We start from the raw sequence: 13,743 nt of genomic DNA, 5'->3' as shown, positions 1-13,743 counted from the left end.
CATTATTGCCAGCAGGGTCACGTGACAGATTTGAAAAGAGACTTGCCTTTATATACCATCTTTCACAACTTCAGAACATCCCAAAACGCTTTATAACCAATGAAGTACTTTTGAAGTGTAGTCACTGTTGTAATGTAGGAAACATGGCAGCTAGTTCTCACAGCAGCTCCCACAACTGAAATGTGGGAATGAATAGGCAACCTGTTTTTGTGATATTGCTCGAGGGATAAATGTTGACCAGGCCAACGGGGCTAATAACCCTTGCTCCTCTTCGAAGCAGTGCCTTGGTATCTCTTACACACTAACCTGACAGGGACCTTGGTTTAGTGTATAATCCCAATATACTGCACCTACAGTGCATCATGCCCTCAGTACTGGACTGGAACGTCCGCCTTTTTGAGTTAGATCCTGGATTCAAACCCGCAATCTTCTGACTCAGAGGCAAGTGTGCTACCAACTGAGCCACAACTAACACATGCAGAAATAAGATCAGAACCAATAGAAGAGCTTCTGGTTCAGGATGCCTGATAGATCTGGTATGGATAACAACCGTGTGTATAAATAAACAAAATATTTAGCTACATTTTTAGTGTGCATTATGACCCAAAAAAAAATTGAACTGAATAGTCAAATGGAGAAGAAATAATTATAAAATAATTCGGGCACCAGTACTACTGCATTACATTGAAACTATTGCAATATGCTGTTTGCATGCAGACACAAAGTCATAGTGCACAGGTGGGGGCTACCAGGAAGGGGCAAAACTGGCCAAAGATGGGAAAAATCACATTCACCTTTTTAGGGCTATGTTGCTCTTGACTGCTGGAATAAGTTGCTTCATCCATGTCAGAGTCACCTCGATCAGAGCAATCTGTTTCTTTAGGTGTTTCGGCATTAATGTTGCTTAAATGTCCTGTCTTGTCCAGGACATTTTGGATCATATCTTGCCTCAATGCCATAAGTGCAGAGACTTCTTTGTAGTTAGTACATTGCTGTGTTCTAGAGGCAGTCCGATTTCTGTAGAAACCATTCACTTGGCTTTGTGAAAGACCGGCACTTTCAGTTCTAGAGTCCTGGGAGCTCGTACTTCCTCTTCGTTTTTCCTCAGGTGGAACAGAAGCTCTTATTGGATGAGTTCTCTGGTGACCACGTGATCCATTATGTTCTTCTGAAGATGACACTTCTTCATAATCCCGTCTACCTAAATTACGACAAGGACTTCTCGACTGGCTCCTCGTTTCTTTTTTATTCAGAGGAGATACTTGACAATAAAAAAGAGACATATTGTTTGAAGCATCAAACTGTATTCTTAATGAAGATGATGTAGGGTTAGGAATTTCAATTCTCCTTTCTCAATTAAAATAACATCATAGTTACAAATTCAAAACATTCCCCATTATGTCTAAATGGGTAAATTTACTAACCCTGTTTGAAATAGTTATCATCGGTTAATGCAGATTTCAGCTAGTTAAAATCAGTTGAATATTTTTCAGCCAGTTATACCATAATATGTATTGTCCACTTTGCTGTAGTACTCAAATGCAAAAAAACTTAAGCCCCATCTTTTACCCTCTGTAACAATGTTAAATTTCAGAGCCAGTTCTCATGTTCTGTGAAGGTGTGTTCATACATTTTCAGCACACATTGGTTTTAGAAGTCAATACAATAAATAATAGACTAAAAGAATGCCTTTCACATCTGCTCAAGATTACTACAGAACTGTTTAGCATAAAAGCTAACTTTATAGCAAAAAAATTGTTTTTTGTCACAGAAATTTAATACACTTGACATTTAAGAATTAATTTCTATATTTTTAATCAAACTTTAGGCTTGTCCACATCCATGATGTCAAATCTGTACTCCAGTCTAAAGTGTGGTCTTTAGAGCGTTGGGAGTGACACAGTGGCTCCCAGGTTAGTTTGAAATCGTGTTTCTTGTTACTTGGGTTGCTCCCAAAACTGACATCACCAGAACAGCCTGGAAGGAAGGGTGTGCCTGCTTAAGGCTCTCCATGGCAGCAATTAAATTGGGATTTATAAACAAAAATCCAAGTAATTTTCAGCAAGATTATTTTTCTATAACAAGGAAAGCACTTTGAACCTAAAGTAATCGCTCTAGACTTCCCTACTCTTTATATTAACTATTTGATCTTTCTCCACAGCAGAGCGTAAACAGGCTTATTCCATTAACCCTGGTTTTATGAGGAATAAGAGTCAGCACTCAAACATGGTGTAAGCAAACCTTCACTGACAGCAAGAAGTACAGTCTTCGCCAATAGCCTTAGTATTTTTGTGGTACCTTAGTGCCATTCTCAGTAAGGACTGACTTGAACTGAGCTTCAATCATCTCTACTGACATTCAGTTCTTGGGGCAGTGATATTGGCGTCGTGGTATTGTCACTGGACCGATATTCCAGAGACCCAGGGTAATGCTCTGGGAACCCAGGCTCGAATCCCACCACAGCAGATGGTGAAATTTGAATGCAATAAAAATCTGGAATTAAAAGTCTAATGATGAAACCATTGCTGATTGTCATAAAAACCCATGTGGCTCACTAATGTCCTTTAGAGGGGGGGGAAATCTGCTGTCCTTACCTGGTCTGGGCCTACATGTGACTCCAGACCCACAATGTGGTTGACTCTTAAATGCCCTCTGAACAAGTAATAAATGCTGGCCCACATCCCATTCTGGATCTAAGTGATACCGTCAGTACATTAACTGAGCATTTTACTTGTGGGTGCCCTTTAATGACATGACGACTCCTCCCATCATTTTACTGATAATTAGGAAGATGCTCATAGATAAGTAATTGGCTGAATTAGATTGATTCTAATGAGTAATGTGAATATTTAAAAATGGGTTGTGCTAGCAAATGATTGGGTACCAAAGTTGCAGACCTGCATCCACCACCAACTAAGCTCTGTACTGTTAGCAGGGATTCATAAAATCAAAGCTATTGTTAAATACATGTGTAAAATGCTGATTACAAAGAGGTAAAAAGTATGTTTGTTTATTTTATTTTATAATTAGGAAATCAATGTCCTGTTGTGCTTTACTTTATCCCGTGTTCAGGTTAACTGGAGTGCCAATACTGAGCCCATCACATCCTCTAGACTGTTGCAAGTGGATGGAATCTGTAGGTACACTCAGAATCACATCCACACATCCAATATAGTAGCTGAGTCATTGGTCATTGAACATTTACTTAGCAAAACATTGTTGTAAAATTACCAATTGCTAGTATGATACCATATGAAGGTATACAGCTCCTTACAGTTATAAATTTCATGTAAAAAATTTCAATGGGATTTACTGGATGCAAAAACTATTTTGCTTTTTTTCTGCATAATGAATAAAAGATGATTACAATTTAAACTGTCACTAGCTATTACATCGTGTTCCATAGGAAGCCTCATCAAATCAGACCCCTGAAAAAATGGCGGGGGGGTTCCCAAGGTGCATCATGGAAATTAAGTGTCCTTGCCTGATGTCACATGCACTAGTGGGGTCATTGCCAGAGAGCCCCAGGGAACACAATCCTGGTTTAAATGGTAGAAGTGCAGCCACTGAAACATTGGGTTAATGTTGTTCAGTAGTGCCTCCTCATTTAAAGTAGGTGGCATTCTTCTCTGCAGCGAGGGTAATGGTACTCGTTGACAATGATCACACTTTGGAAATTGACAGGGAATGGAGTCTACTCATAGTCACTTTTAAAAACTGAGCCAAGGCATTTGTTCTTGAGTAGTGATTCAATGGTATGGGTGAGGCTAGGATCAAATGAACTTCAACATCTGGTAACTTGTCTTACCGCCCACTGCTTTAAAATCCTGACATTGGCAGCAGTCCAAAACCTCTGCCTTAATGTCAGTACAAATTCTATCCTGAGGGTTTGATTCAAAATATGGGAGGTGCAGGATTAACTGGGTAGCTGCCAAATCTGTTCTGACTTCCAAGAGGCAAAATATATGATGTGCACTATAATAAGAAAAACCTGTGACCTGTACAATCCTGCATGGTTCTTCCTGGTGACTGTTCTTTATCAATATTCCTGCTCAAAGTCTTGAAGATGAAGAAACAAGACAGCCCTTCCACCCAAGGATAGAAATTTAAAGTCTGTAGTGCTAGATTATACTATGGTACAGTCAACACATGTAGCACCGTTTCTAGGTTTTTGTATTCAGGCTTTAAAGTTTGAACCTTGAAATGCAGAATTAGTACCTGAAGAAAGTTCAGTTCCTCTATAAAGTTTTTCTTTAGGTTGAGAGACCATCAGCGTCACATCTTCAGGGGCATTTTGCAAAATTTCAACTGCTCTGTTGTGGGTAACACCTTCCAAACTGACTCCATTTACAGATATCAGGCGATCACCTGCAAATAGTGAAAACACAATGGTTATTTAACATATGGTAAATTTGCAAGCATTTTTGGTGTATTTCGAAACTAATGGATGAATTAATTTTATCCCTTGCAGCAACCCAAAACCACAAGGAATTTCACAACTTTCCACTTCATGGAAATGCAACTGTGCAAATAGAGAATTTGTTCTATAAAAGTGTACTTAATAAAGCACTAATCCCCCTATAGATTAGCATTTTCTTTACAAGATCTATCCAAATATTCCATCCTGAAATGTAGAATGGAGCATTTCGAATAAAATATTTAATGGAAATTTTCTTTTAAAAAAATGGAACTACCTTAATTTAATGGACCACAGCTTAAACTTATCTGGTATTAAAATGGTCAATAAAGAAAATGTCTACAATACATAACTGTCTAGGAAACATGCCTGTTAAGGTAAGGGAATTAAAATATTTCTATAACAAAATATCTCGAAACATTGACACAGACTTTGTATTATATGCCGACAAGCTGCAAAAACATTCATGATTCCAAATATTGCTGGAACATAAAGTACGAGGGCACATATAGATCATCACTTGCTGAAGAGGCCATAAATTGGGGTAAGCAAAGTGACGACAAATCGGAGTGTAACCTTCCTAACCCTGGGAAAGAATTAAACATGCTCCATCAGCCAGTTTGTAAGGGAACCATATTTAAATATTTGAAAGAAAACTCTTTGCCAATTTAGGCTACAATTCTAATCTGAATCTTTTCAAGGCCTTGGAATATTAGTATGCCCAACATTGAGAATCCCAATCTTATCCACTCTCCTTCGCCGTTGGCCTAGGTTATTCCACTTCTTTGAAGGCTTGCAAAGTCTTAACCTATCTTCCTGCGCATGGCTGCCAAGCTGTGAGATGGAAGGACTGTGGGTTTTCAACTCCTCTATTGATCATTTACAATAGGAGCATATGCAGTACCTGGATTCAAAGATCCGTCAAGCTCTGCTGGCCCGCCTGGCATGATTGTAGTGACAAAAATTCCCATGTCCAGTTTGCCAGTTTTTTCTCCACCAACAATCTGAAAACCTATTTTGAAATAGTAATTTAATGATGGATCACATTAATAGCATATTTTCAATTGTTCACCTTTTAGCCTAGAGGACACAATATGGTTCTTCTGTGATGTTAAGCACTTCAATTTTTGTTATTTATTTCTCATCATGAACCTTTGCTGTCATAAGATCATGAAAAGAAAAACTTTTCAATTGCTTTCAGTATAGAATTCACCCATTAGCAAGGTAATTTTGGCCTTTATTAATCAGGAAACAATTACATATTATCCTTAGTCTTTGCCATAAAATTGTGCAGATGTTACTGTCAAATCAACCGCTACATCACATTGAGTCATCTGTAGATAAATAACCAAACCCAGAGTCAACATACCTAAGCCATGTTTCACATCCTTCTTCAGTTTTATAAATCTAAGCTCTCTCTCGGGTGAAGGCAAGGCACTAAATTTCTGATGAAGCGTATCTGTCAAAGACAAACAGGCCAGACTCCATCAGACTTAGTTCATTCAGCAGCTACATAAATTAAACATATCAACAAAAACACAAATTTTTAAAAATATTTTTGACCTATACATCTCAAATCCCATTTTTATGATGTTTACATTAAAGAATCATTTGAGTTGCCCTAGCATTCTCTTGATAATTACTATAATTTTCCATCTATTTCTTAATTTTTTACAATCTCCTAACAGCATCCATTAAATAGAAACAAGGACTATTTCAGAACTACAGCTGTTTTCCATATAAAGCTGATTAATAAGGTGCGATCTCAACACATTTAAAAATGTATTAGGGTCAGCAATTAAGACAGTGAGCATGAAGGGGACTTAAAACACTTTTACTCAGTATTGAAATAATAATACACACAATAGTTTGACACACTAATTAGAAGGCTGCAGCTCCAATTATTCTCTTGGAACTGTTGCATACCATATACAAAGAAAGGATTATAAGCTGCCTGAAACTAACATTGCCAGAAACAAATATCAAAAGATTATATTTTAAATGCCAAATTAAATCATATTTAAATCAATAGTTTAAGAATTCTTGGTATGCTTTATACAGTAATTTGAGCATTTATGTTTGAATTTAAATCTAATATTTACTGATTAACATACTAAAAGTTTATCACACATCAATCATATCCTTCCTACAACACTTTTGCGTCACCCAAATCAGAAGTAAATTTATTTCCAAGTAAGAAATTAACAGTCAACCTTACTCTACCAGACCTGTTTGGGTCATATAATTGCCGGAGTCAATTTTAATAGCTGTGTGGAAGAAAGGTTCATCAAAATCTAAATTTCTAAACCCAATTTATTAAGTAAGGGCTTTAATAAACATGGATTATATCCAAAACAGAATACCATGTTTGGAAAAACTGAATTTTGCCTTCTAAGTGTAAAGGAGTAATTTTACATGTGACAAGATCCTGATCTCAGTTGACCCATTTGGGATAAGCACTAAACACAATGCAGTCTCTCCAGAGCAAGGGGCAGAAAATGTGAGAAAACAGCCTGCACCACTATCATATATTTGTCAATGGCCACTTCAAGTCTAATGATGCCACAGAACCTTTTTTTCATTCATTCGCAAGATGCGGACTTCGCTGGCTGGACCAACATTTATTGTCCATCCCTAGTTGCCCTTGAGAAGGTGGTAATGAGCTGCTTCTTGAACTGCTGCAGTCCATGTGGTGTAGGTACACCCACAGTGCTGTTAGGAAGGAAGTTCCAGGATTTTGACCCAGTGACAGTGAAAGAACAGCGATATATATCCAAGTCAGGATGGTGAGTGACTTGGAGGGGAACATTCTGGTGGTGGTGTTTCCATCTATCTGCTGCCCCTGTCCTTCTGGATAGTAGTGGTCGTGGGTTTGGAAAGTTTTACCTGAGGAGCCTTGGTGAATTCCTGCAGTGCATCTTGTAGATGGTACACACTGCTGCTACTGTGCGTCAGTGGTGGAGGGAGTGAATGTTTGTGGATGTGGTGCCAATCAAGGTGGCTGCTTTGTCCTGAGCAGTGTCAAGCTTCTTCAGTGTTGTGGGAGCTGCACTCATCCAGACAAGTGGGGAGTATTCCATCACACTCCTGACTTGTGCCTTGTAGATAGTGGATGGGCTTTGGGGAGTCAGGAGGTGAGTTATTCATCACAAGATTCCCAGCCTCTGACCTGCTCTTGTAGCCACATTATTCATATGGCTAGTCCAGTTCAGTTTCTGGTCAATGGTAAACCCCAGGGTGTTAGAGCTGACTGCCTGCCAAATTGCTTAATTTGAAAAAAAGGTGCACAGGTATCTTGGGAAGAAGCAAGAAGGGAGGAGCTAGAAGGAGTATCTTTCAAAGGGTGAGAAAGCATCTTCTGAAGATCAGTGATGGAAAAAATTACAATTATCTTTAAAGGGGTACTGTCTCCATATTAAAAGGTTCTGGACAAGAGACATGCTTCATTTTATGATAAGCAGATCATAGAAAACTAGCAATGACAACAGCAAAAAAATTATTAGGCCAAAAACTATGCTTAAATGAAGATATTTTGCTTTTCATGATATTAATTAGTCAGAGTTGATTCATATAGGAGAAAAATGCAATTCCAGCACAGGAAACCATTCACCCACACATTTGTCTGCAAAATGGTTAATTATATTAGCACCTGCCCTTTATTTTAATTTGCATTTTAGTTTAGCACTGTGCACAAATTATTCTAAATTTGATCATGCTAGAACTATTTTAAAATCAATTTGCAATATATTCTGAATGATTACTTAAATGTGTTGTATCAATATGTAAATCAAAAATACAACATTTAAAATTACGCCCAATAATTTTAAGACATGAATTTCTCTTGTCCTTTCCCTTTTCCAACTCATTTGATAAAGGAATTATGCTAGAACATCTAGTGCTCAACAGGCACATGCTTACTTTTCCCATTTCACATTGTAATTTAGAAACTGTATATAAATCCTTCATATGCTTGTGGGACAAGCAGCTTGTAAAAAATTCCGACAGGCCTTAATTCTATGGGTTTGTTGGCCAAAATCAGTCACCTCAGATGGTTTCTAAATGTTTTTCTGGTTGCAGGAAGGAGGTAGATAAAACTATTTACGTGGAACAAGATCTTCGGGTTAAAATAGATGATTTTGAAAATACTCTGTAGTTTCCATTCTTAAATGTACTGGGATACAGGCTGATATACGATTATAAATTGTGAAAGCAAACTTTAACAGCTAAATAGAAATTAGTGAAAGAAAATCAAGACCCAAACATTACCTGCAAGAAGTTTCTGTTAGACGGCAGGGAAAGTGAGAGAAACAGAGAGAGGAATAGAAGTAGAGAAAACAGAAGTTTGAGAAGCCGATGTTGTACAGTCACACCAAGGCTTTAAACAGTGAAGGCACTTGTACATTGTAAACTCAGTTCGTTCTGCTGCCTACCATTGGCTGTCAAGGTAGCAGGGGTTGATGGGATGCCAGAACTGTGCATGCTAATCCCTGATAACAAAACATACAGTAATAAAAAATAATGCACAGAAAACGGAAAGTAAAATTTCACATGATTTCAATTACAAAATTATAAGAAATATTTGATTTAATTTTTCCAGGAAATTTCATGCAGTTGTATACATTTAGTTTTTGTGAACATAACCAAGAACATTTCGTATACTGGAATGCTAACAACCCCCTCATTTAACTGATACAGAGAGGTTTAATTTCTGTCACGCACTCCTGGTTGGTGGGTTCCCTGTTGGTAATCCCAAATTGATTCACATGCTGAATACAAAGTGAAGCGTGGTTCCCCTTTCCAGGGAGTCAAACTCCTCTTCTCTCAGATGTCAGATTAGTCCAAGCTCCAGCTGCCTTTACAGTATGACTGCAGCAGCAGTGTGAAGTAAATTGCCACTACTGTTGTAATGTAAATGTATTGTGAGCAAAAAGAGTGTTCTGACCAGAAATATAAAAAATAAGCAACATAATTAAATGGAGAAAACAGGAATGAAAGAAATAAACAATTATTTCACTACTGGGTTTAGATCCTCTTTAACCTTGTATTGAGACATGTAAAGAGTCAGCAGATTTATCAGGAGTTATTATTTCAAGACAGTAAAACAATAACATATCAAGAGGTCTGACTTTAGAACAAGGGATTATACTCAAAGGTGAATAAAATCCTTGGGCAGAATATTACGCAGTGGCAGTCGGCTTACCCCCCTCCCGGCACCGCCGGAAGCTAAGAGCGCATTAAATGGTGGTGGCCCAGTGGATCCCGCAGCTAGGTAAGTCCGGGGCCTTGGGCAGGGACAGTTTGGGCAGGTTAGGGAGGGGGCAGTGGGCTTGGGGTATTGTGTTTAATGGATCATGCGGATAGGAAGAAAGGGGTTGGTTACTATCTTGGGGGGAAGGGGGCATACCCCGAACTGCAAAGGCCAGCCCCCAAAGAAAGTACACCCCCTTCCTTCCGACCCTTGAAAAATGTTTATAAAAAAGTGGCTTGCCCACTCTTGCCCGACTGCCCACGACAACTGCTTTATAATTTTTTTTTAATGCAAAATAATTTTTATTGTGTAGAATTTAGGTAGGGCAAGTGAGTGGCATACAGCATATTATCAGAATCAATTGGCTTGTTAACAAGCCCAATTGACCCTTGATGATTTATTTAGATATGGCGGGTGCACTGCCGGTTTTGGCACCTGGCCACCCATTGTGTTATGGGAGTGAATTCGGGGGTGGTCGGGAAGGCGGTGGGTTGGGTACCCGCCCTATTTTATGTGCCTCCCTACCAAAAACATGCCTGGTGAAGGCACGTAAAATGCAGCCTCTTGTGTGTTGTCAATGTTTCTGTTTTAGTTACGAATAATCAAAATGCAGTGGAAACCAAAAATAACTTGGGTGATCATTTCAAATAAAGAAAGATTCATGTGATATATAGTGTTATTTTCTCAGCTGCTTATCACTAGATAATCACAAAATTATCACAATCATAAATTATTCACTGAGGATGTCATCAGAATTAACTAAGCAATGCAGCCTGGCTGGTAACTAAAACATTAAGTGATTGTAAACAGAACAAAACAACTGCATGAGTTCCACAGGCTTTGCCCTAGGTTCACATAACCGTGGTCCTCAACTATCCCTGCTCTTGGTTATACACCAAAAATGTTGGTCAAAGTTAGCACTTGAGAATTTTAGCATGAGGGGGGTCCAGAAATCAACAGCAACCTGGGCTACTGGTAATGACAACAGCAGTTATCAAACCCCTATCTCCAACTAGAATTTTTGTGAAAATGATGCTTTAATTTCAGCCCCACAAAAAAATCTGTACCATCCTGATTTTTTTTTTGTTGAATCTGTTGTATCTCAAACAATTACAAAGCCCTGTGACTACCATGTCATATGGGAGAGAATTTTCCCCCTGTTGGGGTGGTTGTGTGGCATCGGGCATGGGCCCGATCGGCGCCCCCAATCAGGTCCATGCTGCCATTTTACGTGACGCGCGCCCGGGAGCGCTGTGCACTCCCTGTGCAGGTGGGGGGTGGGGGCGGTTCCCTGAGGTGTGAGTGTGCTGTTTCATGCATTTGCGCGAAAGGGCGCAAAAATCTCCCTGGAGATAAGTTTTTAAGTATTAAAAATTATTTTAAAGAAAAGAAGTTTAAGACATGAGCTGGAACATGTTAATGAACTTTAATGAAAAAATTAATTTAATTTATAAACCCTTCATGAAACTTCATCCCGCCCATGGATGAGGTTCCATGAAAAATGCGAAGGCTACCTGGGCTCTTTGCCTGTCCGCCAACCTTAAGGTTGGACGGGCAGCTTTCTCAATAGCCTTAATTAGTTAATTAATGGCCTTAACAGGCTTTTGACTCGGCTGCATGCCCATCGAACTGAAAATCTAAATGAAGTGCGGTGACATTGGGATGCATGCCCGATATCACCCCCGCGTCATTTTACGCCTTGTCGAGCAGGCCCCGCCCCTGCTCACCAAGCCAAAAATTCTCCCCATAATTATAGAATCAGAACCTTACAGGACAGATGACCATTCGGTCCATCATGCCTGTGCCAGCTCTTTGAAAGAGCTATTCAATTAATCCCACTCTCCTGCTATATTCCCATTGCCCTACAAATTTTTGCCCTTCAAGTATTTATCCAGTCGCCTTTTGCAAGTTACTATTGAAGTTTCCTCCAACACCCTTTCAAGGCAGTGAATTCCATATCATAACAACTCACTGCATAAACATTTTTTTTCCTCATGTCACACTTCTCGTACTCTTCTTGCTCCTGGAAACCATTTCTCCTTATTTACTCTGTCAAAATCTTGCATGATTTTGAATAATATTAAATCTTCCCATAATCTTCTCTGCTCTAAGGAGAGCAATGCCATTTTTTCTAGTCTCCACATAACTGAAGTCCATTCATCCCTGGTATCCTCCTTCTTTTGCACCAACTTCAAGGCCTTTGCATCGTTCCTAAAGTGTGGTACCAACATTCCCTGAAAACCGGAACAAACCATTGTCTCACGAGATGCAAAGCTGCCAGGCAGCTCAAAAACTGAACTTTCAGGCCTTAAACCAGATAGTAAAGGCTAAAAATTGGATATGGTCCATTTCAAGGCACAGGGATCGCGATGTGTGATTATTCCCATCCCCAATTGAGGTTATGCAGGCAACCCACAAACTTTACGTTTGTTAGTTTCATACTGAGTGCTACATGCTTTCCAAGTTAGGGCTTTAAGTTGGAAAAGCTGTCTTGCTGAGTTGAGGCTGTTCTCATTAAAGACTGAGAAAAGACACGAGGGCTGGTTAAAATTGGTGGACAGCAAATCATGGCGTACACATCTTCTTATTGCCCATTATACATTTCCTACAGGTGAGGCTCAGTACCAGGAGCGCTTATTTACAAAATTGATCCAATGGCCCAAGCTTTTAAAATTCTGAACAGAATGTATGATATAGTTAGGAAGACTACAGGTCTTCTAGAGGACTATGGAAGGCAGCCAGGCAGGATTGAGTTATGAAGATGGTTGGATATTTTGAAGGTTCACTTCATATTCTTGATGTTCAGGGAACGTTTACCCTGCTGATTAAATAGGTGAGCTACTGTTCTTAGTTGAGGAACTGCACATGATCTGAGGAAAAAGTGAGCCTCTTGGCAGAAAGGTGCTAAGAATTACATTAGCATCCAATTTAAGATTATCAGTCTGGCTCGCAATGTAACTTACTTACGCTTGTTAGAAGCTCATATTCATATACATTCAATATATGCATGCAGGGGCCTGTCCTCTTCAGGCAAAATAATACATCCAGGCATACAATCTTTTTTGAATATACAAAAGCATGGGGACAATGGCTCCTTGGTGCATTTAGCATGGCAATATCTCAACCAATCAGCACCTCTTTTCTCATGCAGTATAATTTTCCTCCTTTTGAAATTTGGCATTCTTGTGCCTGACCTAATGAATGTAAGACGAGAAGCTTTGACAGCATGTTTCTTTTTTCAGCAATACTACTATTTCAGTCTATATTAGGATAACTGATGTCCCCCATTATTACTATTGTATGGTTCCTGGGCCTCTGTTACTGGTCCCAATGTTGCACAAATCTAAAGCCCTCCCTCCTGCACCATCACTCCAGTCACACATCCATATGCTCCAACCTCCTATTTCTATCCTCACTCGTACATGCAACCAGATGCAATCCTGAGATTAATACCTTTGAGCTCCTGCTTATTTAATCGCTTTCCTCGCTCTCTAAAATTTGCCAGCAGGATCTCATCTCTCTTAATATCTAGTTGTTGATACTGATATGAGCCACAGCCTCTGGCTGATCACCTCCTGCCCTCAGAATGTAGCATCCCAGACTCTGGCACTAGGGAGGCAACACACCATCCTGGAATCATGCCTGTGGCCACAGAAACACCAGTCAGTTTGGCTAACCACTGACTCCTGTAACATTACTATTTTCCTGATCTTTCTCCTCCCCACAACGTACTGTTGAGCCAACCATGGTGTCACGGACTCAACACTAGCTGCACATCCCAGAGGAATCATCACCCTTCACTAGTATTCAGGACTGAATACTGGTTGGAGAGCAAGTTGCAATCCGGGGTCTCCTTCACTACGTGCCATATCCTTGACTCCCTGGTGGTTACCCATTCCTTCTCTGCCTGCACACCCCTAAATTGCAGGGTGATCAAATCCAGAAACATGCTATACATGCAGCTCTCAACCTTGCAGATGCGCTGCAATGAAAGCAACAGATGCTCGAGGTCTGAAATCGGGAGCTCAAGCTCCCCTGGCTGACAACATTTCAAGCATAGGTAAATTTTCCACATGGA

General features: G+C 39.6%; 1 protein-coding gene across 2 annotated transcripts in view; it reads right to left on the bottom strand.

Annotated features, from left to right (window-relative positions):
- Positions 1–13,743, bottom strand: part of ptpn13 (protein tyrosine phosphatase non-receptor type 13) — a 280,945-nt gene that overhangs the window by 126,837 nt on the left and 140,365 nt on the right. Inside the window, exons 20-24 of one of the 2 annotated variants that reach the window (XM_078543989.1) lie at positions 8,848–8,904; positions 5,787–5,876; positions 5,322–5,429; positions 4,219–4,368; positions 795–1,261 (exon numbers count right to left, since the gene is read on the bottom strand). In XM_078543989.1, coding sequence (XP_078400115.1) covers positions 795–1,261; positions 4,219–4,368; positions 5,322–5,429; positions 5,787–5,876; positions 8,848–8,904 — 872 coding nt within the window. The remainder of the gene's footprint in view (positions 1–794; positions 1,262–4,218; positions 4,369–5,321; positions 5,430–5,786; positions 5,877–8,847; positions 8,905–13,743) is intronic. The other variant, XM_078543998.1, reaches the window with a different exon arrangement.

Source organism: Cetorhinus maximus, chromosome 1 (assembly GCF_964194155.1).
Source record: "Cetorhinus maximus chromosome 1, sCetMax3.hap1.1, whole genome shotgun sequence".
Taxonomy (NCBI): domain Eukaryota; kingdom Metazoa; phylum Chordata; class Chondrichthyes; order Lamniformes; family Cetorhinidae; genus Cetorhinus; species Cetorhinus maximus.
This window is presented reverse-complemented; position numbering and strand designations above follow the sequence as displayed.